We start from the raw sequence: 24981 nt of genomic DNA, 5'->3' as shown, positions 1-24981 counted from the left end.
GTTAGATATAACATCATCGTTGCAAGTGTCGCGCGTCCCTTCGTTCTTCCAATGACTCATTGGGGTCATTTTTCACAGAGTCCGCATTAGTTTCTAATTATCCAATTGATTAATGTCACGGAGACGGTAGCGGTAACGGGGTTAAGAGAAAGGGCTGAAGAGAACGTAGGAGCTATGTGTCTTGATTGAGAAAAAGCGAACGACGTCGATCGCGTGTTGAGGAAAGGCCGACGTAAGGCATCGCGAGAAGCGCGGCGCCCGGCAATTGATCGCAATATTCAAGGATTGTTCCTAACGAACTTGAGCATCCTGATCATTATCTCGTAGGGGTGCACTCGCAAATAGTGCGCGAGCTTAGGGATATCGGGGGTTACACGGCGCCTAGTGACTCGATGCTCGCGCAACCGCTGGCAGTGAATCTCTCCCCTCCAGCCCTCACGCTTTTCCAGCTATTTCTCACTATTCCATTTCCGCTTTTTAATAACTCGCGGCGCGCTTCGGGCACGTATCGTTTCGCGCATGTCGTGTGGATGAATTCGTAATGACCACCAGCGCGTTAGAGACTCGAGAGCGAAGTCGTACTTGAGATCTTGTCGCCGGACTGCGGTCCACGTAAGCTATGTGAACACGCGACGTTAATTTCTCCTTGTTGTCGTGACTATGTGCCTTCCAGTCTGGACCAATGGTGTTTTTTTCTTTTTGTTTTCAATGAGAAAATAGGAAATAATCGATCGAAGTTATGTTTGCTGGTGTGATCGAGTCGAAGCGCTGGTCGAGAGACTGTAAGGTACTCGTAAGGTAATACTCATCTCTCTATTTCTCATAAAAAAATAATGCTTTTATTCACGACTCCTTTTTTTCCAACAATTTCATTGCTTTCATTACATTCATCAAATGCCATACGAGTCATTGTCATCGTTAAATTTACGTTTGCGATAAAGCTCATCGCGCATTAAATTTGTTCCTGTCATCTCTTTAGTATTTAAAAATTAATTATTTAAAACAGTGAAACAGAATTTTCCTCTTCTACGTCACGTAAGACGAAGATATTAAGAATTATAAACAGTTGAGATATTTGTTCCAGTTGCTCACTCTTTTTCTTCAAAGCTCCTTTTTCTTCAAAGCTAATCCGCGTATCACAAATAAATTGATGACCAAGAGCACTCGCAACGAGTACTGAGAAAAATAATATATGTGTTGAAAATTAATGATATTCAAAGCTCATTTATCGTGTGTATTTTGTGTGTGCGTGTGCGGGTGTGTGTAAAAAAAAGAAAAGAAAAAAAAAGAGGGAAATAAAACGAAGTATTTGCTAGTGGAAAAGTGCGATACGAGCGTGACGGCATACAGATCTATTAGCTAAGCTGAATGTTGTGACAGGCGCCGTATTTTCATATAATATACTCGTTATCTCTTCGCTCATATTTGCAATGCATAACGTTTGTTTTGACAACACTTACCAGTTATTTGTAATCTGATACAAAATTAAATTGGCTCCACTGAGGATCATCTATTTGCTTATTTATCTAGCTGGCTGCTTATCCGTATGTATATATTCTCGAGAATTAATGTTGCGCGATATTTGCAGGGCAGCTAAGGATCTGGAGGAGCGTCGCAGTCATTATGAGCCGTCCATTGGACCAATTCCCGATGACAGTGATCACGTCTTTCCACTCGAGGAAAATGATTTTGTCCCTCATTTCCAAAGAGTCTCCATATCCGGCGAGGACACGTCCGGGGTAAGCATTGCATATCATTTCAAGATCGTGCACCTTGTCTCGATTATTCGAAGCCAAACAAAGATCGAGGATTAGCTCATATGGATGCCTATGTACGTCGAGATCTCAACCTTGAACGAATAGATTTTTCATTGTTTAGAAGACCGGAAAGTAGTATAGAGGTAAACCAAGTTACCGCATCATACACGCATGCTGAGAAAAGTGGACAAAGGAGTGTCAGGGCCAAGTCCGTAAAGCTGGTTGAAAGTCACATCGTTAAATCGCGTCTAATGTCCTTGTGTGCTTTCATAGGTGCCGCTTGAGGACTTGCAGCAGGCCTCGCAAATGCTCGTACAGGCGCTCGCTATTCGCGAGAGATACATGAACAACTCAAAGCAGTCTTTCCCCACTATTGCATCTAGGTTCTTGCGTAGCGTCGACAAGAGGCCAATTAATCTCGATGAAGAGATGCAGCATGACGAGCGCAAAGCGATCGAAGGTACGACCTTATGCAGTAATCAATACGCTGGCAATCGCTGCAAAGGGTGTAATGCATTCATTTGCACCTGCTTTTGCTTCGCTGCCTTAATATCCACAATCTTTTAAAGAAAATTTCTTGGATTGTACTTGCTTGACAAGCCTGATTCAACGGATAAATTTCAATTCTGTTGTGTATGAGCAAACATCTTCTACGGGTGAATGTATTCCTTACAGCTTTCATCGCCCTTTTATAAATTAAACATTGTAAACCCAAGTTCAATAGAGTTCCGTAATTTAAACAGTTTTTATCATCATTCATAGATCATCCGGTGCACGCACCTGCATCGCGAGGTGATCCTTGGGAATGTGAATTCCCAACAAGCAAGAATTACAAAATAGCTCCGGTCAACGGGGTTTTCAATCTCTTTGCTAGCGAAGACGATTACAGCGATGGGAAGCCCGTACCCTATTCATATCCCGATCTCGCTACATTCGTCAGGGATATGAACATCTTATGCGCTATGATTGCGGATGGACCACTTAAGTCCTTCTGCTACAGGCGACTCAGTTATTTATCATCAAAGTTTCAATTACACGTTCTCTTAAACGAGCTTCGGGAGCTTGCCAGTCAGAAAGCAGTGCCGCATCGAGACTTTTATAACATTAGAAAGGTATTTCTCTGTCTTCTTTTATGCCGTACTTGAATATACAATGATTTTTTTTTTCAATATTCTGTACGTTGTATATTAATGTTGATAAAAAATAAATATCGTCAATAATTTGCCTTACATTGCCTCCGTTTTATTTCAGGTTGACACTCACATTCACGCAGCCTCGTGCATGAATCAAAAGCACTTGCTTCGGTTCATTAAGAAAACTCTGAAAAATCATGCCGATGAAGTGGTGACATGCTCGAAAAATGGTGAAACAATGACCCTGCAAGAAGTATTCCAATCTATGAATTTAACCACTTACGACCTAAGTGTCGATATGCTTGATGTTCACGCAGTGAGTATTGTACCCCTTAAGATTACTATTAAATATACTTTTGCCCTCAAATTTATGTTAATAATTTAATGTGGCCTCTTGTAGGACAGAAATACATTTCATAGGTTTGATAAGTTTAACGCAAAATACAACCCAATCGGCGAAAGTAGATTAAGAGAAGTTTTTTTAAAAACTGACAATTACATTAATGGTACATTTTTTGCAAGCATTATTAAAGAAGTATCGAGTGACTTAGAAGAATCAAAGTATCAAAATTCTGAATTACGACTTTCAATTTATGGCAAAGGTCCAGAGGAATGGGATAAGCTTGCAAAATGGGCGATCCAAAGTGATGTATATTCTGACAATGTACGCTGGCTCATTCAAATTCCTAGATTATAGTGAGTAAATCATTTAATTGTAAATTTTTACTACCTTAATCAATCGGGAGTGAATTATGTAATCGCTCATAAATTATTCATAATAAATTGAATATTGAAATTTCTTGCAGCGATATCTTCAAATTAAATAAGCTCATGAATAATTTCCAGGAAATTTTAAATAATATCTTTTTACCTTTATTCGAAGTAACAAACGATCCTACAACACACCCTGAACTGCATAAATTTTTGCAATACGTATGTATTTAGAAAATTTGAATATAATTTAATATTTAGAATAATGTTAATCAATAACTTTAGCAATATAATAAAGTAATTTTTTCAATTAAAAGGTAATAGGGTTTGATTCAGTAGATGATGAAAGTAAACCTGAAAATCCTCTTTTCGATAAAGATGTTTGTCCTCCAGAAAAATGGAACGATATAGAAAATCCACCGTATGGTTACTATCAATACTATACTTACGCTAATATAACGGTACTCAATCATTTTAGAACGTAAGTAATAGAAGAATTGTAATTAAAAAAAAAAAAAAAAAAAAAAAAAAAAAAAAAAATTAAACATCTGCAATTGTGTGAAAATATATGATAAAAAGTATTTTTATTTATTTAGGGATCAAGGCTTAAATACTTTTGTTCTAAGACCACACTGTGGTGAAGCCGGACCAATTCAGCATTTAGTTTGTGGATATATGATGGCTGAAAATATTTCTCATGGACTTCTGTTGCGAAAAGTGCCAGTTTTACAATATTTGTATTATCTTACCCAAATTGGCATTGCTATGTCTCCCCTTAGTAACAATTCACTATTTCTCAATTATCATCGAAATCCTTTACCAGAATATTTAGCCAGGGGTCTCTGTGTTTCATTATCTACAGACGATCCTTTACAATTTCATTTTACTAAAGAACCGTTAATGGAAGAGTATAGTATCGCTGCCCAGGTCTGGAAACTTAGCTCTTGTGATATGTGTGAGCTTGCAAGGAATTCTGTTCTCATGAGTGGATTTCCACATAAGGTTTGCACCATAAAAGCTATTCTTGTTTTATTTATTCTCTTTTTAAAAATGCTTTATATTTTTAGAGTAAGCAGTACTGGCTAGGACCAAATTACACGAAAGAAGGAGTTGCTGGCAATGACATTACTCGAACAAATGTACCAGATATTCGAGTAGCCTATCGCTATGAGACCTTAATCGACGAGCTTTCTAATATTTTCAAAGTTGTAGAAAAACCCGATGTTTTCTAGTTATTTACGATAAAACCACGTGTACGCTATCGGTTTTAATATTGCCATATATTATAGAAATATTTTATTAAACATTACAGTAATATTGCTCAATCACAATTGATATATAAGATTTGATAAAGAAATGACAATATAAACAAACTGCATTTAGTTTGTTTAGTTTATTAATGAAAGCTATATAATTGAAAACCTTTGGAAAGTGATTAGAGGAGAAAAAAATGTAAAAACAGAATAATAAATAAATCTAATACAATGTTTATGAAATTTCTGACATGATTATTTATAATTTATACAATGAAGAAATAAAAGAAACTGTTGTTTAATAATGTAAATATTGAAATAAATCTTAATGTTATGTCTCAACCATAGTGTTTGGAAAAATGTAAGTGTTTTTTCGGGAAGTTTTTATTTAAATATATAGTTTTTAATTTAAAGTCATTAGTAATTTAATATAATAGTATTTTATATCTACTGCTATGTTACTAATGATTAATTTAACCGTGGTCATAGTCACAGTACTTTTCCAGTTATATTAAAAAACACTTTCCATTTCAAGTAAATGTAAAATAAGGAAAGCTTGGAACAATTGACTAATAATTCATCATCTTGGTATTGAAGTTAACATAACAAGGTTTTGTTACTTTTTACAATATTAATTCCAATTGACAGAATCATCATTATGACTTTTTAGGCTAATTATATTTAATATATCATAAATACCTGCAATTAGGCAAACCATGATAATTATTGATATTTAAAAGTTTTAAATTTATCATCTGTTTTAGTGGAACAGAAAAAAGTTTGCAGCGAGATCACAAAATAAGTGGAAGTTACTTAAATAATTTCAAATCCTTTATGATGTAAATTAATGTAGTAAGATTGTGAATAACATAGTCATCATTCAAATAAAGCAAATACTTCTGTAAATATTTATTAAGGATGAAGGGATGGCACTACTTATATAGTACTGTCAGTCATACATACTAAATATTGCTTTAGAATAATGATTAATAAAATATGTTCGTAATTTTTTCAGTTAAAAGATGAAGCATGTACTTGGCAACAATAACTACGATTTCGAATGTCAATTAAAATAATAGAATTTTTAATGAGAGAAAATCCTAATTAATATTTGCATATTGCTTCAGCATCGTATTATTCCAAACAATTATTTATTATCAACATATGTCAATAACGCTTTTCCATTTATTGTAGAGAATACCAATGAAGTGAACGTGTATAAATAATAAGCAAGCTCGAGCAACTCAGATAGATTTACTGTTTTTAGTTCAGTTCAAAGTCAATGCATAATGCAATGTATGGTCACTGACATCATCCTCTAGTGCACTAGTAATGAAATATTAATTTGAGCTTTAATTCTAGTTCATTAATATATTATCGATTTACATGACTATTTACTTTATTATTTTTAAATATAACTGATATACAAACGGAAATCAAAATAATTATCAAAATTTAATATTAATTAGCGTAATCATGAGTAGACATTCATACTTTTACATATTTAGTGTTTTTTCATTTTAGAATTATTAATCAAATTTCATAATTTTAATAAATATAAATAAAAATTACACAAAACACTTTAGATAAAAGAATTTGCAGTTAATACAACTTTTATATAGTAATTCATTCTGGTAGATTTTTATTTCTCTGTTGTTACCTTTTGTACGTTTATACTATTATTGTATACTGCGTTGAATTATTGATTAGATAATGGCAAAGTGTAAATAATTATCGTTTAAAATGATATATAATTAAATGCAAAACATTTTATAGTTATGAGAATTATATAAAATTAAAAGCTGTATTTATTGTACAAATTATATATTACATTAAAACTAATATATATTATGTTTTGTAATTTTTGTGATTTAATCGAATTGAATCCCATAAATGTCATATTACATTTCCTTTATTAAAACTTCATATTAAAAAATTTATTTAGTGAAATGCATAAATATTAATTAACAATTTATTAATAAAAAATTCCATTATTTCATAATAAATTTTTATTCAATATTTAATAAAAAAAAACAGAATATTTACATTATTACAGATATCACATGCATTTGACTTAATTAATGAATTTAATCATTTATTATTTTATAAATTAATTAATTAGTCATTTATAAACTTATCTTCATTATAAAATGCAAATCAGAATTCACGACTTATAAAAAGCTTTCTTTATTATCTTATACTTATTTTATGTACTAGAGAAATTAAGATTTTTTTACAAAAAAAAAAAAATCGATTTAGAATATTATAATGCAACTGGTATATCTTTAATTGATCTTTTTCTTCTTTTCAAACATAATAATTAATCTTCTCTGCAATTTTGGTATAATTTCACTGAAAATAAGCGTACCAATAAACACCAGTATCGTTCCAATCCAATGGTAAGTTGTGAATGGATTTTTGAAGTAAAGTATTGAGAAAATAAGAGAGGTGAACTTTCGAAGTGTTAATATTAAAGTAACCGTTAAAGATGCACATTCCGATGTCAGAGTGTATACTGAATTTATACAAACATATCTAAGTAACATTATTAAGATGAATAATTATGAGGTTATTATAAATTTTTTTACCATCTATTAAAATATATTAAAAGGATACTGAGATAGTGTATTCCCAATTAAATAAGCTACTGTCTTAGGCATCGTAATTTCAATAAAAGGAACAATTATTGGAGGTGAGTTTATCGCTTTTGTTATATGGTCCCATAAGTTTGATGTTAAAAAAATGAAAAATGGTAACGGTAGTAAATGCTAAAAGAAATACTAGTTATAAAATTGCTTAAATAGTAAATATTTGTTTTCTAAATATAATGCATACTGTGTAGTATAATGCTTCTCTAGGATGCTTTCCATAGTGTGAATACAGAATTTGCTGATAAATACCCAATCTTGCCGAAATAAATAAAGATATTGTTAAAATTACAATACCAATAATCCACCAGAAGAAATCATCCCATGGTGTTGTCAGTACAGAATTTTCAGTAATTGGCACAGTTGATTTAACTTCTTGGACACTCATTAGAGTACAAATTATAATTCCTAATGTTATCATTGTTACAGCTAAATACTTATCAAAAGTATAAGTTTGTTTTAAAATAATAATACCCATAATCATGTTTGCCACCAATGAGCCCTATAAAATATTATATTTAATATAATATATTTTTGTTTGATTATGAAAACTTGAATTATCTTTTACTTACAGCTCTGAATATCATATGCAAAGGCATTGGTATATTAAAATTAAAAGCATAATTATTACATACATTGGCAACAAAGAATAATACAACTAAAATCAGATAATTATTTAATGGTATTTTAGTCGGTTCTGTTCCAAATTTTGATGTAAAAATAATACCATCGATAGCAATAAATACAAATTGTAAAAATGTTATTAAATGTCCACTACCTGGATCATCTCTGAAAAATTAAATAAATTATTCAAAATTATATAAGAAAAAATGATATAAAAATTAAAAATACAAGTAGACTATTATAATTATATATTACTATCTTAATTGTTACGTAATACATAATTAATTAATAATTATGTAACAATTTACTTAATAATTATGATATTAGTTTTGATTGATAATTCTGATATAATGGAAAAGTTATGTTATAATTTTCTATAAAGTTTAATTTATTATTTATATTTAAATACTGCCTTACACTTTGTTTCGCTTTGATTTTTAGATTAAAATTCAGTTTACAATTGATATTCAAAAATAAAAATTATCTTACTTCATTAGTACTTCAAGGAAAAATAAATTAGAGCAGCATCCAAGAAAAACGAGACATGTTGCTAAACGTGCACCCATTTTTGCTTACAATTTTAAATTTCACGTTATAACTCTAACCTAGAGATACAAAATGCTCTTCAATTTACGTTTAGTCACTTAACATCATTTTCGTATAATCCTGTGTCTTGCGCATGGCTGTAATATTATCTTGAATTTTCATACAAAAAGCTTCGTCATTCCTCATTAAAATTAACAATCCGTAATACTAAATGAGATAAACGAAGAAATATAAACAGTAGAGCATATTCGATGCAGACGACGCTTGGGTTGCACAACCGTCGCCATGGGTTATAAAAAATTTTTTTTTTAACTTCTTAACATTTAAAAATTTTTTTTATAAAATACCATCACACATTATTTTCAATGAATATTTATTCGTGTAATTCTCGTATACCTCTATTTCTTACTCATGTCATAATCATGAGCACTTATCGATAGATGATATAACCACTCGACCCTCATAATATGTAATAATGTATTACATAGTATTGTGGAGAACTTAAATTGTTATCCCAAAACTCGTTTCGTCTCGGATCCATTAATTATGGAAATCATCATTGCGTTCATCACTATTCATTTGATTTTACATATTGATATTGAAAATAAATTGGAGAGAAATATGTAATAGAACGATTGTACATATTATAACTGTATAATTTTGTAAAGATTTACGATACAATTGCAGTCTCCACAATACAACATAACTATAAATATTATTCAAATCGTAATTCCTGTTGATTACTTAAATCTGGATTTTCATATTCAACAGTATAAGTATTTTGGGCATAATTTCTATAAATATCATATGTTAAAAGTTTCAAGTTTTATTTATAGAAATTGAATTTTTACATTTTACATTAAATTTATTATTGTTCATAATAATAAAATGAATTACGAAAAAATTATTTATAATAATTGAAATTTTGAGAATATCCAAATATCTTTATTTTAATTTAATTTAATTTAATTTAAATATCCAAATAATTTTATTTTAATAACTATTTTTAAAATTTTATTATTTATTTAAGGATGATAAAATAAAGATTAATTTATATTGTATTCAATTTTTTAAGAGAAAGCCTTTAAAAAAAGTGATTTAAAAATATAAAACATACAAATAATAAGAATTACCATTTTCAAATATAAATAATCATTAAAAGATTACCGTAAGTACATATTTATATATCTTTATTTTAACAGTACATTTTATGCTAAATGTAAAACATTTTCCAACTATTAAAATATTAATAACTATAAATGTTTCTATACATTAAATAGAAGTTATTTAGCTTTAAATTTTTAAAACATACATTCTTATCTCAGTTAAGTAGACGCATGATATATATATATATATATATATATATATATATATATATATATCTTTTTATATAGACTATGTTAAATAAAAATTTAACGAGAAACAATTATAAAATATTATAATAAAATTTATATTTTTTAAGCAGAAATCATATATTTTAGTTATAATATAGTAAAATAATCACAGTATAATATGTAAGATTTTTAATTAATATTAATATAGTTATTTATATAAAAAAATATGAATTTCAAGAAAAATCTTAAGTATTTGATATTAGTAGTCAATGTAGTCAAATTTTTAAAACCAAATATATCCTTTATAATATTATGAATAATTTAATATATTCAATTTTATATTTATGCAATACTAAGATATAACTGTACTTTTATTTAAATGAGAAGACAAAATAAAAGAAAATTTTTTTTTTTGTCAAATTCCTTAAAATTTTACATTTAATTTTTTCTGGACTTAATACATTTAACAAGTATTTGGGGTCTCTAACGTTTTTCTCAATAAAATAATCCTCTATTATATATTACTTTATTATTATTATTATTATATTATATAATAATCATTTCATTGAAATAATTTTTAATATATTTGAAAATTTTAATGAATTAAATTTGCACGCATACACATTCATAAGTACACTCCTATAGTACCGCCTCCCCCCAAACCAAAAAATAAATTATTTGTATCTCATAATTAGTAGTAAAACTTTGATAGGTTTTCATTATCAGCATAAGCAACACTTATTTTGACAACCATTTGATTATATTAAATTTTTGTCAAACAGTGTTACAAATTGAGAGTGTAATCCTGTATGTTAATATGTAAATAATATTACAATATTTTATATAACTTTCTTCCGTTTTCGTTTTGTTAATAAGCATTAGTTTCTCTTAACCCAGTATTAATATAATTCTTATAATTTCTAATTAAATTTTAATTCCTTAATAAATAAACGCCATTTTATTTAATCAAATTATCTTTCAAAGGGAGAAAATTTAGAAACCCTTTCTCGTAAATCCGACAATCACCTACAAGAATACGAAACATATTAGATGTCACATTTCTCAAACATTATCTTTCTACCGAATTTATCTTAAGTTTTGTACTTCCTACTCTTTTTTTTAACTCTTTTTTATATGTTGCTATAATTTTGATATATTGTGGCACTAGTCGTTTGTCACAATTATCTCAGGAGATTTTTACTATGTGTGTATTAGAAAGAAAGTTAAAAAATTTTGAAACATGAAAAGTAACAAAATATGTTTTATTTCTTGTAAAATTGCTGTACAGCTACAGCTTATCAAGAGAATATCATACAGATTTGTATTTCATTTTAATTATGAATATATAATATTTTCATTTCTGATTATAAGTATATCTATAAACGAATGATCGAACAAAAATATTTTATTTATCAGTTTTAATAATTTAATTCTTAAAAATATATTTATAATCAGCGTTGAATATTACATACACGGGAATTCGGTAATTGGAAAGAGTATTTGAAAAAATGTGAAACGAATGAAAAGAGATGGAATAGTATTATGGGAAATTGAATGGGTAGTCGCTGCCACAAGGAGAATAAAATAAAATTCTAAAACATGACTAAAGTATTAGCATAAAGAAGCAAACAATGAAAATGTAAACTAATTAGGTGGATTAGATGATTGTTAACTATAATAGTATTCAAATCTTAGTAGATTATTTAGAATTTATTTAGAATTATTTAGAATTATTTTTATCATATATATCTTTAAATAATATAATCTTTAAATATAATTTCTAGAAATTAATCGCTCGACTAGCTCTAATTTATTATATTTTTTTTCATCACTAAATAATAAAAGATTAACTTCAGAGGTGGAGGAGATAAGGGCTTTATATGATTTCTGATATTTCTACGATTCTTTTATTACTTCATTAACTTAATAACATTTCCTAGATTTTGTTATAAATTAAAAAAATATTAAAATATGATGAAAAAACATTAAAATAAATACATTTTTAAACTAAATAATTTAATTTAACAAGTGGCAATATGTGATTTAAATATTGATTCAATGTTAATAATGTTATTAGTATTAAATGCTAAAAAATGTAACAATAACTAAACTAAATCAACAAATGACTAAATTTATTTGTAATAATGTAAAACACTGACTCGTATATAATTATATTAATAGCAATTTGTAATTTATATTTCATGTTTAATGCGTTTAATGTTTAGTATTACTTGCAACTCAATATTTAAATTAAAATATTGCTTTCACGTTAAATGGCATTACGAGTGTTTCGTAATGGCATTTAAAGTATATTAAGTATTATTTTACTTATTATTTCTTTTATTTTTATTATATAATACGTATGTATGCGTATGTACGCGCGCGCACGTGTGAACGGATGTAGTGTTTATTAAGACGTAGCGCAGCAGATTTGTAGAGCGAGATTAATTTTATGGTTGATTCAATACATAATCATATGAATGTAATAACATTTTTTAAGGCCGTTTTTATTTCTATACACATCTTTATACTTTGTTATATATTTAAATACTATATACTATAATTATTTTGCATTTCAACACAAATTTAATATAGATTAGATGATTTGTTCTATTAAGCATATATGCATTATTGAGCTTATCAATAATGGATTGGGAATGGTTTAAATTGTTAATAAAATTAAATCATATCCAATTTATATTATAAATGTTTTATGTGATTTTTTGTATATAGATTTTATATTCATAATACTATTTACCATAATACCTTCATTAGCAATAATATGTACCTTACATTATCATATCAACCGCTTTTTAAATTAATTGTCTCACATCGGAAAGTAAAGAGTTTTATTGTACAACTATTCCTTTACTTATCTCATGTTAAGTAGGAGAAGGGCTTGTGATTTTATATTCCTATCATCTTGATTTATTTTGCAAAATCAACGATTAAATTTTCTAGATAAGTTCTTATATTCATTATGTCATGAACTTATTTTTAAATATTTGTAAAAAAATTTCAATGTCATCAAATTTCATTCGACAACGACCATACATTTTAATTTTTTCAATAGCGTTTATTCCACAAGCTTTATAGTACAGTAATACTTTCCTTTTATATTTTAATAAATTATGTAGTAAGTTATGTTTATTAGTTTTTTTTTTTGATTTATTATATTGCTATATCCGCATTAATCAAGAATATTTAATATTTTTATTGATAGAATACTGTATGTTTAAGAATTTGATGTAATGCAATTATTAATTCTGAAGAATAGCCACAAAATAAAAGTCCTGAACTGGATGTTTGTTCGACTGACACAATTTTTCATTAAATATTTCTATTTAATTGTATTTGTAACCTTTTTACTTTCATATGTTACATATATGCAATAACTTTCATATATTGAATATATTTCATTGCATTATATGTTTCAATTGAATTAGATATTTTAATTGATTATCGATATGAATTGTTAATAATAGACGAGGATAGGAACAACAAAATTCGTGTAATTTATGACCTCATAACTGTAATTCAAATATAAACAACTAGTCACTCGCACAGTTTATCGTAGTCTATCAAACTTTCGCTCTTGCTTGCTGAATTTTCGATTATTTTCTCTTCATTTCTCCTGGTTTGCAGAGAGCAAAATAGTGTAGATTATTTTGCCATTTGTCGAATACATTACTGATGACTTAATAATCAAACTGTGAGTCGTACGGAAACTCGGCTTATTGTATAACTGTACGTATTTTTGTGAAGATAGGGATGTTATTTGTAAACAATTATATTTTTACTTTTTTAAGTTCTTAATGCTGGAATTTAACGAATATACGAATTTTTAATATTGAATAAATTAATTATTTAAATATTTTGAAAAATTATACTTTAACATAGTGGAATATAATATATTATGAATAAATATGAACCAATACATTTTTGAGATTTTATAAAATATGTTCATTAAGTAAAAGACTATGAATAAAATATTCAGGAAGGTCTATTCTATAATCTGTAATGTAATATACAAGTGTAAACTGCTTGAAGTCACTTGCCACACTGTTTCTCAATAGTTACTTTCATGTAAAACAAGTCCCATGATAATGTTAAAGATAAATCACAAATATGTATTTTTTCTCTAGATCATCAATTCACAATATAGAAAATCTTCTTATATAAGAAAACAATCGAGTTAATGGATATATCTTTTTTTCTTTATTTGTGTCAAGTAAATTATTTATATACTATATATATATATATATACATATTTAAATATATTTATGAATTATATTTAAACATATTATATATATTTAAAATGCAAAGCAAATGACTACAAATTAATTTTGTTTTAAATAAACAATGAGACAATATAATACAAATAAATATACATGTATCTTTATCGTTACATTATTGAACAATAAACTATCTTTAATTACTTTTTTTTATTACGAGAGAAATATTATTTTAAATATCTTTTCATAATATAATATTTAATTGCATTGTATTATCATATAAATTCAAATAAGAACGCTATTACGATCCCTATTGTTTTTATCAATTTCTTTGTTGGGAAAAACAATTTTTTTGACTTTATTTATGAATAAAAAGAGAATTGCGTACATCTTTTTATAACGATTTGAATACTTCATTGAAAAATATTTTTTATCTAAAGGAGTAAAAAGAAATGTAGGCATATACATACATTATAAATCATACAATTAACTTTCATTAAATGTAATTGAGATAACTGCACATTTTGTAAGTACAATTTTAAATCAGAATAAAGCTATTAACGTATTACTTATAATATATTCTTCATTACCACTATTTTATAGCTTTTTAATCAATATTAACTAGAGATAATACTAATATTATCTTAATTGTATTACAAGAATACAAATAAACTGCGAATTCACGTAAAAATGATATTTTTAGAAACTATTTCATTTTAATTATATTAATTATATAAAATATTTTGATTGAATCATGATATTTATTTTCTTTTAACAATCAGGATTTGGTAATATATCTATAAAAAATTTATTTAAATAAAACATCATCGTATTCATAAATTAATATTTTTCAACTTTATATTATTTTATTTTTTATTATATTATATTATATTTAATACAGTACAAATGTTTATTGTATTCAAAAATACAGATTTGAAATAGAAATTCTCTTTAGAATTGTTTTATAAATTGTGGCATAACTATCTTATTAAAATTTTGACTATTAAGACAACTATTGTATTAAAATGATTTAAAATAAATATTTTAAAATGTTACAATTTAGTTAATAATGTTGGTAAATAATTATAATTCAGTAAAACATTTGAAAAAGCTAATTAATTTTTTTCCAAATTATTATCTAATACATCAGAGATCAAGGTTCAATTATGATCTACATTTTTAAACTAATTTATAATCAAATTTTACTTAATATAATTAATTTAATTTTCAGCATTAATATATATATATATATATATATATATATATATATATATATCGAATAATTAACAAACTGTATATGTGGACATACAATTTTTCAAATTTGTTAGAATCGAATTTTTAAATTTTAAAAAGCCCAAAAAAATAATTTAAAGATAACATTTTAAAAGTAAAAATGCTTTTAAAATATTTATCAATAATTTAATAAAAAAAGGCTTGCGCGGAATTATATCGGTAAATTATATTATTAATATTGTGTAAAATTCATTTCAAATTGGCGATAATATTTAAGATTAAGGTTCTATTTTCATTTCACTTCGACCCTCTAATATTTGTTATAAAAAACTTTTTATTTAATCAAATACTTTATTTTAATATATAGTATTCCTATAAATTTTCATAGAAAATTTAGAAAAATTATGAAAAAATTATATTTTTTAGCTGAAAGGAATATTACATAATTTGATTAACAAAGAATTATTTATAATGTTTGCAGGTAATTAAAAATGTGTAAGGGTCATATAATGTATGTATGCACTGTGAATTTTATAGGTGTTACGAGAACATATAAAAGTAATGCATATACACTATTCTTTATAATGGGTATTGACATAAAAATCTAATAATAATTCGTCATAAAACTATTTGTCTGCATCATAAAAGTGACATGAATTCTTTTCGAGTCATAAAAATCTTATGTCTGCTACAAGATATGTAAGTATCGATTCTTCTCCTAGAATTTAGGTATCTGGTACACAAACCACGAAATCTTGAAAGACCAAACATAAATTCATTTATTACGCAAATACATTGTTTATTTTTCGGTAATAAAATATGTGATATTCTCTCTGTAAAGTATTAAATAAATATTAAAAATCAAAATTATAATTTTATTTGATTTAAATTTGCAAATAATGAAAATGTTTTTTCATTATTCAGTGGCAATATTTTAAATTATTTATATTATTAATTGAATATTTAAGTTTAAATTAATTACACTAATTAAATAAAATCAAAGACTTATATCCAGTTGTACTTAATAATTAAGATATAAACATTCTTTTTAAAACAAAATTCCATAATTTATCTTGAGTGAGAATGCAATAATATTGATTGTTTATCTAAAATAATATATCAACGTAAAAACATAATTTTTTTCTTATTTATCAAGCGCGAAATAGTATTTACAATTTTTATTTATTATTATTTCAAACAAGTCGACACAATAAAAGGGTTATAATGTTTCGAAAATTTAATATCTTTCTATTCATTTTTTAATTTCTCAAAAAAATACGAAACAATGTAATTTCTTCAAAGTCTTTTTAATTACATTTGAAATTATGTCAGCTCAGAATGAGTATAATAAGATAAAAAACTGTTTAGTTATCTTATCTATATTCCATCGATAATATGCTGTTTCATTAAATAATTGAAATAATTTAGCAACTTAATCGGAGTGTATCATATAATGCTTTAATGTATAAAGTGTTCAATTTATTAAGAAATCGACAGTAAAAAGAATAGGATTCGTGTGTGAAACTGCTAATGAAACTATAAGTATTGGAGTTTATGATACAATAGTTTTGGTAAACAATATCAATTTTCTATCGCAACAGGCAATATAGTTAAGCGTTTTGAATAAAGTTTTCTATTATATTTTTTTGATCTTAAATTTACTATTATATTTCTATTATAGTATTATAATTTGGAAACATTTTATTTTTAAAAAATTGGTCTAACATAGCAACCTTGTAATTTAAATATTTTCAAAATTAATATTTAGAATTAATAAGTTATCAGATATACATAAGATTGCTTGTTATAATAAAATATAATTCTATGAGTTAAAATTTCAAATTTTCGAAAAAAGACAATCATTTTATTAATCTCTACATAGTTTTTAAGTTTTTGCGCTTATAGTTATTTGTGTTTTCTAAAATCGATGTTGAAGCATTAGAATAATGTTTATGACAATAAGTCTATTATGTACTCAATCAATTTTTTATGACTTATTATTACTAGTATATATCTGAAGTATAATTAATTGTAATAAAAATCTATAAATATAATATAAAAGTTTATGTACTTTTAGATAATAAATTTATAAAGTAATATTTTGTTTTGCTTTAGAAAATATATTTGTAGTCATCTAATAAGTCAATTTACCAATCATTATATCGGTTTCCAAATAAACATTCCCAATAATCATATTGTCAAAATTGTTAATTGGACATAATCATTACAAAAAGTGTATAATTGAAAATATTTATTTATATATAATGTGCCTTTGAAAATGGAAACATTTAGATGTCGATTTACTGGCACAATTGTCAACAAAACTCTTGAAAAAGCTAGTACTTAATCTTACATCTTTTGTAGTTAAAAAAATATTAAGCCTTATTATATGATTCAACATAATTTAGAATAAGTATTAAATGAGTATTTTATATTTTATAATTATGTTAGGTCCATTGTACGTGGATAAAATTTATCGCCATTTTACAAGAGGTAAATTAGACCTACAGTTTATTAAAACTATATTTTAAATGTTACAAATTAAGTCAATAATGCTAAATCGAGTGTCATATATAAAAACAAAAATATCCTAAAGCTATGTTAATTATCTTAAAGATAAATAACAATTTTATCGTACATTCAAATAATATGGAATCTATTAGTATCATTTTGCATGTATTTAGTTAGCTAACTCTAAGCAATTATTGTAATCTATATTGCACAGGCAACGTTTATATAATTTTAAAATAATTAAAGGATAATCACAGAAGTGGATTGGAGGTAGGAACGGAGAGGGGGTGATGATTACATGAGACCGACTTTCGAGACTTGTCGTGGAGTAATACTGAGTCGAATGCCGCCGACGTTGTCGAGGACGAGTTTTGGAACGAAGCGCAATTGATTCTCGTGATCGATTGCGCAGAACCTATAGGCACGCAACAGCGAAAGCAGCATCATCTTTACCTCCATGGTCGCAAATTTAGAGCCTATGCAGTTTCGCGAGCCTGCGCTAAAGGGAATAAACGTGAAGCTTGGTCGCTTCGGTGCATCCGGGAGGAAGCGCTCGGGCCGATAGACATTTGGCTCTGGGAAGTAGCGGACATCGCGGTGTAGTAGGTACGAGTTCACCAGTACCGTAGTACCGTTCGGGATCTCGTTCCCTCCTGTGTATTAAATAACAAATTTAATATAATATTACAGTATGGCTAGAGATGTTGAGGAGGAGGAGGGGGAGGAGGAGGAGGGGGAGGGGGTGGTAGTCGTCGAAGGCTTTCTTATACTCACGTAGAGTGATGGAATTGTATATTTGCCGGGCGAGTAGAGGCGTTATCGGATAGAGCCGCCAGGTTTCTTTGATACACGCGTCGAGCCAAACGAGCTTTTGAAGGGATTCGTAGGTGACCTTGTTCTGACCGAGCACCTCGTCGCACTCTTCCAAAATCTTATCCTACAATTAGGAACTTCATAGTCAGTTTGATGACTCGTGAACTTGTTAGGAGTGCGCTTGTCTTACTTACTTGATAATGTGGATTTCTACCAAGGGCATAAAGTATCCAAGAGATGGTCATGCCAACGGTGTCATGACCCGCGAACATGAAGGTATTTACTTCCTCGCGGATGTCATCGTCCGACAGTCGCTCGCCGTTATATGACATCTCAAGAAGAAGATCCAAAAGTGTATTCGACTTACGCGAGATTTCGTTAAGGTTCGCGTTGCGCTCTGCTGTCAGCTCGAGCTTACGTACTGCGATCACCTGGAAATTAGTCAGTCTTTAAAGATGTGCACATTATACATGTCATTATCGGTTGAAGATAACAAACGCTTACCAACCTTATCGACAAAGTCGTGAACAATCTTGAGTGCACTCTCTTGTTGCTTGCCAAGGGCCGTTCGTTTGAAGATGGAATCGTACGATATCCAAATATTGACGAACCTCATCTGTGCGATTGCAGTTAAGCTAATCACATTTATTTAAAAAAAAAAAACTAGTATATTAGTTATTTGCAGAAGCTAAATGGTTATACGAATAATAAGACAACTCTTATATACCTTTGAACAGCCAGCACGTAATCATTTCGATAATTTGTTTGGGCATTAATGTGGTACCCCATCGCGGACTCTGAAATGCAAAAACAGAGAGTGAGCGCCGATCGTCCTTTATTTCATCATAAATTCAATATGACGTTTAAAATATATGTGCACTTTTTGATTAATTATTAATAATAATTTTGTTTCTTAGTGAAAATTTATCATTTATTTCGTATTGAAGGTATACAAAGGAATAAATAAAATTAACAAGAAGAATTTTTAAAAATTATTAATTAACAATGGAAAAAATGACGGAAATTAATTCGATATATGACTCCGATAAGCAACATTCGCGAGAGAAATTCTTAAGTAGATCGCAAAATAAAATTAATTCCAATCGACTTAATGTAAGTATACAAACAACATTCCATGAAAAAATGAGAGTTAATATTTTTTTTATCTTGTTCATACGAAGTCGTGACTTTCACACCGGTTTGCATGCAGTCATGAACCAATCCATGCTTACGCACATGCACCCGCGCGCACGCGCGCGTATATATATATATATATATGTATGTGTGTATATGTGGTCTTATTGTAGCACTTGTTGCACCAGCTCTGTAGAAAGAAAATTCAGAATCCATTAAGTGCGAGTTTACTGTCATTAGAGAAAAATATGAAAATTGAGGTGGAGCCTGTTAATCTGAAGAAGGTTCGTATTTACACCACGTTTATTGTAAAGAATTTCTCGCAATCCTAAAGTTTATTTTCCACAGGAGCCGTTTATTATGAAGTACAAAACACCGGAGCGCCTTATTGAATTATCTCAGCCGCGGATACGATCGCGAATGACAATCAGCCCAAAGAAAGATTACCCGAATTTAAGTAGCATGATGATTTATGAGACCTCACCACGGCTTCTTGAGCTTGCAAAACCTAAACGAATAGAAAAATTTCAACCCAAGGAGACTTATCATATTCCGCAAAAAGTTCTTCGGGCTCAAGGTACAATTAATTAAATTAATGGCCGAAGTGTACTCGAAATACCTTTTACAAATAATGCTTCGCTTTTGGTTCAGCCTCCAATCGTATAATTCAATTATCGCAACCTCGGAAGTACAATAGATCTGCGGGTTCGAACAATAAAAATCTGAATAAATCGAAAATTACTCCTGAAATCGTGGCTTCTCGTTCGATGAAATGCTCGACTAGCAACTTCATTACTATAAAGAAAAAGAACAAGGATTATCAGCTGCCCTGGTAAGATAGCATTATTATTTATTGAGAAAGCTTGAACAAAAAAAAAAAAAAAAACAAAAACAAAGATAAACTTTTAGGCTGAAGAAGATTAGAAAGGATTCTATTGCATTGAGTACTCAGCCATTTCCTTCGAAAAACAGCATAATCGAGTCTGAAAATAAAAACATTGTTTTAACGAATTCGAAGTTTTTCCAGAAAAAAGAGAATCCTATTAAAAGAACGTTGAAAAGAATAGTGGAAAAAAAGCCTGTTTTTAAATGAATATTGAATGAACATCGATGTTTTTATAATATATATGAGAGAGGAGAATAAGAGATTAATAATAATAAAAAATATTTTCATACCACATATGACGTCAAGAGCAGCGCGTTTGGCATACGGAATGATGTCGAATTCTGGATTGCCGATTTCCGTGCGCAAACAGGAGACGAGGATATTAGCTTTCTTCCACGATACTTGAAAATAATTTTTTAACAATTCGCTATGAAAAATCGGTGTTAGCAATTTCCTTCTCGCGTGCCATTTTTCTCCTGAAAATGTAGAAAAATAAAGAGTTTACCATAGTGCCGCATTCTCGATCGCGATTAAATCTTTGGCGTTCAAAATATAAACGTTTTAACGCGACGTAAATGCACAGAGCATAAAACGAAAGCCGAAACAAACAAACAAATGAGAAAAGAAAAGAGCAAAAGAATAAGAAGAAATAAAGTCCAGGATGGAGCATATAATTCCGAATTCCAGGTAAACGGTGCTTTCACGGTCTAGACGGGAAGTTCTTTATTTTTAGAAGCAGTTCATCTATTTCTTTTATACCGCAAAATCTCATCTATCCATAGTCTCGTAGCCTCGAGTTTCAAGCGTCCTTCCAATCGAATTAATCCGCTGTCCTCATTATTTTTCGTCAAAGCAACAATGTAACGCTTTAATCGATCGGGGACGCGCGTGCAGTACGGGCTGCCTTCGCTCAGTCTCCGATACAGCGTCGCTCTGAGCGCGAGGCGACTCCCGTTGCAGCGAATCGGTCATCAAGCTCGGACTAAAGGCTCGGTAAAGCCAATGCACGCGCAATGGAATGTTGACGTATTAAAATATAGTGGTCGCGCATGCAACAAGAGATTCGGCATCACTTACCAGCGCTAATGATGAGTCCATTGCCGAGCCAAGGTCGAAGATACTGGTATTCAAGGCTCTTGTCGATATGCTGACTGCTGCTGAGCAGCGGTTGCACATCCTCGACCTTGGTGAGAAATACGAAGGGCCGGCTGCCGACCCAGAGGAGGTAGATGTCGCCCAGCTCCCGGTTCCAACGCAGCAGCTTGCCGAAGAAAGCTACGGAAGGAGGAAGGCGCGCGTTAAAGATCGCCTTTGTTTGCGCCCGAGTCATTGACCCGCGCCTCCCACCACCCCCGCTGCACTCTATTCGCGCAATTATTATGATGATAGGTGGACGCCGCGGTGGCGGCCGTATGGAGGCACTCGCGGACGTTGACCGGCGCCAGGGAAAGGCCTCTTCTCGAGCTCCGGCCGATGAGAGGAGCGCGGCCGGGAACAAACGAGAATACCCAGGTGCTCGGAGTCCTTACTTCTTTTTGCGGGGTCGGGTTACCTTTCCCGATAAGCCCGCTGATGGATTCGTGACTGCCCGGCTACAGCGATAATCGGGACCCGGCGCGTTAAATCATTATCGCGCGGCGCTTTCTTTGTCCCCTCGGAGTGCAATATCGATACGCGAGTCGTTCGCTTTCTCTTCCTTCATCCCGCCCGTGTGCCCCTGATAATAATGTACGCGTGCAGTCGGAAAGCGCTGGCGCAATTGGATTCGATTTTGTTCACATTTTGCCGTTGCTCCGACCTTATTTTATAAACTGCCCGTTAAAGCGAAAATGCTAAAATTGTTTTTTTTTTTACTTTGATCGTCCGGATAATTATTTATTGCTTTTATTTTTAAAGCCCTCTTATTTAACAATATGCCGGGAATCTTAAGTTATGCAATTGAATGTGCATAGTTAATATTATATGAAATTGTGAAAAATGACAGATGAAAAATTCTTAAGATTCTTGGAAAATGTGAAAGTATGTCATCGTATTTAACAATGGCAAAAGCTAATTTGTTCGACGATTCGACGAACGACGGGTTTATTGACATTAATGTTTAAATTGACGACATTAAAAAAAAAAATTGGCTCCAACGATTCTTAATAAGATATTTTCTAATTGTTGAAAATTCCTTTAAATGAGCGAGTTGATAGAAAGCCGATCAAAAATTAACATCGAACAATAATTACAAACTGTATAATCATTTTCTACTGCATATATAGTCAAAAACAGAAAAAAAAACAAAATAAAATAAAATAAAACAAAAAAACAAACAAAAAAACAAAAAAAAAAAACAAAAAAAATACAAAAACAAAAACAAAAACAAAGAGACACTCCATAAACACATAAACATGATGTATTTAACATTTTATTATTGTCATAAATTCTAAAATGTTAAGCAATAAATGTGGATCGATTGTTATTTGAATTCCAAAGCATTTTATTATATTTAAATTGCACGAGCCATTTGAGTTGAATTTTATTACGATCATGATCTCTGATGTACAGTAAATTGTGATAGTCCAGAAAAGAACCAAGACATCGCCAATCACAAAAAGGATATAACTTAATGAACGCGTATCTCTTTATCGTTAATTGCTCAAATAGAGTGTAGTCGTCAATGATGTTATTGTGTCGATAGGCAAATTTAATAATATATCACATAAATGTCGATCGACTTTTTACTCTTTAATACGCTGATTATTAATTTTCAATTGATTTGATTTAGGGCTGAATTCACCTGTAATGGTCAAATCTCAAAAGTGCATAATGGAAAATTCTGTTAAAATGCAATACCCGATTAAACGATATACACTTGTGTCACACTAGATAAAGAAGCTTTAAACGAATAAGATCGACGCGCATGATCTATCGAAGCACTCGAGAGAAAGCTAAGAGATAATTGACGATTGTTTAACAAGCGCGTACGACTTGTGTTTTCTTTTTATGAACGTGATTTTACAGTATTTATGCTGCTTTTACATCAATATCTATGATAAAAGCATGGAAAGGAAATGGATCTTAAAGCTTCGAGCATTGAGAATATAGCCAGGATCGTTAATAAAGCTATTGAATGAGTTAGCAACGGGAAGGAGACCAATAATAAGAGTCGAAAAATAAGTTCAATAAGTAATCGAATACGTTAGGCAAAGTAGTAGTGGGTGGGAGGATTTAGTAGGGGCCGTTGCGCTTGGGATTGAAAAGCTCTGATGAGATGATGAGGTAAAGTAGAAAATCTCCTCGGCCATGCTAGCGTAAAATGGCGCAAGGAACGAAGGAAGAGGCAATTGGATTCCAAAGGACATTCGCACGTAGGGACTGACCTTCGTTGCTGCAGTTGAGCTGTATGGCGTTGCCGAAGACGGGTAGCGCCTTGGGTGAGGGAATATGCCGGAGCTTGTAGAGAAATTTGATGCGCTTGACGAGACAGAATCCAAGCAGCAGAAGGAGATTCAGAGCCAGAGCACAGGTGATCCAGGAGACGTTTCCTTCAGGAGCCGCGGGTACGGCATCGAGACCGGGTCGGGGACTCATGTTGATTATATCAAGCTTAAGGGCCTCGTCTTCCCATGTCATTTGCGATTCTAGGTGAGCCAAGACAGAGGGGGTCGTCGCTCCTCGTGCTCCTCGCGCTCCGTCTGCACCGTCGAATGCACGCGACTGCACGAACGAGGCTCCCTTATATACCATAGTTGGAAAGGCTGCAGCAGCAATAACAGCAATAGTAGTAACAGCAGCAACAGTAGCAGTAGCAACAGCAGCAGCAGCAGCAGCAGCAGCAGCAGCAGCAGCAGCAGCAGCAGCAGCAGCAGCAGCAGCAGCAGCAGCAGCAGCAGCATTCGCCTCAGTAGCAACGGCGGTGGTGGTGGCGGCGGCTCTCGATGTTCCCGCCAATCGGCGCCGTTCAGCCTGTAGCTCGCCAAGACGCAATTGCGGCCCCCGGGGCCTCCATCGGGGCAACCTCATTCACCTTCTATTCCTGCCTTGGCAGCGATAAGCCGAGGCCCCGCTGGCCTCGCATTACAATTACCGAAGGCTGGCTTTCGCAAGAGTGATTGCGATTCCGCGTGATTACTATTCCGCGAGTCGCGATTTTTCCCCAGAAGATGTAGAGCAAAAAA

The 24981-nt window shown here is 30.3% G+C and overlaps 4 protein-coding genes across 5 annotated transcripts in view; 2 read left to right on the top strand and 2 right to left on the bottom strand.

Annotated features, from left to right (window-relative positions):
- Nucleotides 1-5041, top strand: part of AMPdeam (AMP deaminase) — a 12747-nt gene extending 7706 nt beyond the window's left edge. The window contains exons 5-13 of the mRNA XM_011505990.1: nucleotides 1589-1739; nucleotides 2031-2217; nucleotides 2520-2869; nucleotides 3009-3206; nucleotides 3291-3586; nucleotides 3697-3823; nucleotides 3919-4082; nucleotides 4198-4603; nucleotides 4669-5041. Coding sequence (XP_011504292.1) covers nucleotides 1589-1739; nucleotides 2031-2217; nucleotides 2520-2869; nucleotides 3009-3206; nucleotides 3291-3586; nucleotides 3697-3823; nucleotides 3919-4082; nucleotides 4198-4603; nucleotides 4669-4833 — 2044 coding nt within the window. The 3' untranslated portion in view covers nucleotides 4834-5041. The remainder of the gene's footprint in view (nucleotides 1-1588; nucleotides 1740-2030; nucleotides 2218-2519; nucleotides 2870-3008; nucleotides 3207-3290; nucleotides 3587-3696; nucleotides 3824-3918; nucleotides 4083-4197; nucleotides 4604-4668) is intronic.
- A 2082-nt stretch (nucleotides 5042-7123) lies between these two features.
- Nucleotides 7124-8620, bottom strand: Efr (ER GDP-fucose transporter). The gene is made up of 5 exons (XM_011506412.1): nucleotides 8616-8620; nucleotides 8075-8291; nucleotides 7690-8004; nucleotides 7471-7622; nucleotides 7124-7389 (listed from the first exon to the last, which is right to left on the bottom strand). Exons 1-5 carry the CDS (start codon nucleotides 8618-8620, stop codon nucleotides 7140-7142), a joined length of 939 nt encoding a protein of 312 aa, XP_011504714.1. The 3' UTR covers nucleotides 7124-7139.
- Nucleotides 8621-18257: 9637 nt separating this feature from the next.
- On the bottom strand, nucleotides 18258-24608 carry LOC105367327 (cytochrome P450 4c3). The gene is made up of 8 exons (XM_011505989.1): nucleotides 24184-24608; nucleotides 21896-22093; nucleotides 21109-21294; nucleotides 19526-19595; nucleotides 19307-19433; nucleotides 18993-19229; nucleotides 18760-18922; nucleotides 18258-18638 (listed from the first exon to the last, which is right to left on the bottom strand). Exons 1-8 carry the CDS (start codon nucleotides 24548-24550, stop codon nucleotides 18280-18282), a joined length of 1707 nt encoding a protein of 568 aa, XP_011504291.1. The 5' UTR covers nucleotides 24551-24608; the 3' UTR covers nucleotides 18258-18279.
- LOC105367326 (uncharacterized) lies at nucleotides 19758-21032 on the top strand. Of its 2 annotated transcripts, none has more exons than XM_011505986.1 (5): nucleotides 19758-19911; nucleotides 20106-20216; nucleotides 20281-20509; nucleotides 20584-20764; nucleotides 20842-21032. In XM_011505986.1, exons 1-5 carry the CDS (start codon nucleotides 19804-19806, stop codon nucleotides 21023-21025), a joined length of 813 nt encoding a protein of 270 aa, XP_011504288.1. In that variant the 5' UTR covers nucleotides 19758-19803; the 3' UTR covers nucleotides 21026-21032. The 2 variants fall into 2 exon arrangements, with proteins under 2 accessions (XP_011504288.1, XP_011504289.1); XM_011505987.1 differs by having other exon boundaries at nucleotides 19980-20216.
- Nucleotides 24609-24981: the final 373 nt, after the last annotated feature.

This window comes from Ceratosolen solmsi, unplaced genomic scaffold (assembly GCF_000503995.2).
Source record: "Ceratosolen solmsi marchali unplaced genomic scaffold, CerSol_1.0 scaffold7, whole genome shotgun sequence".
Taxonomy (NCBI): domain Eukaryota; kingdom Metazoa; phylum Arthropoda; class Insecta; order Hymenoptera; family Agaonidae; genus Ceratosolen; species Ceratosolen solmsi.
Note: the sequence above shows the minus strand (reverse complement) of the source record. Positions and strands in the feature narration are given on the sequence as shown.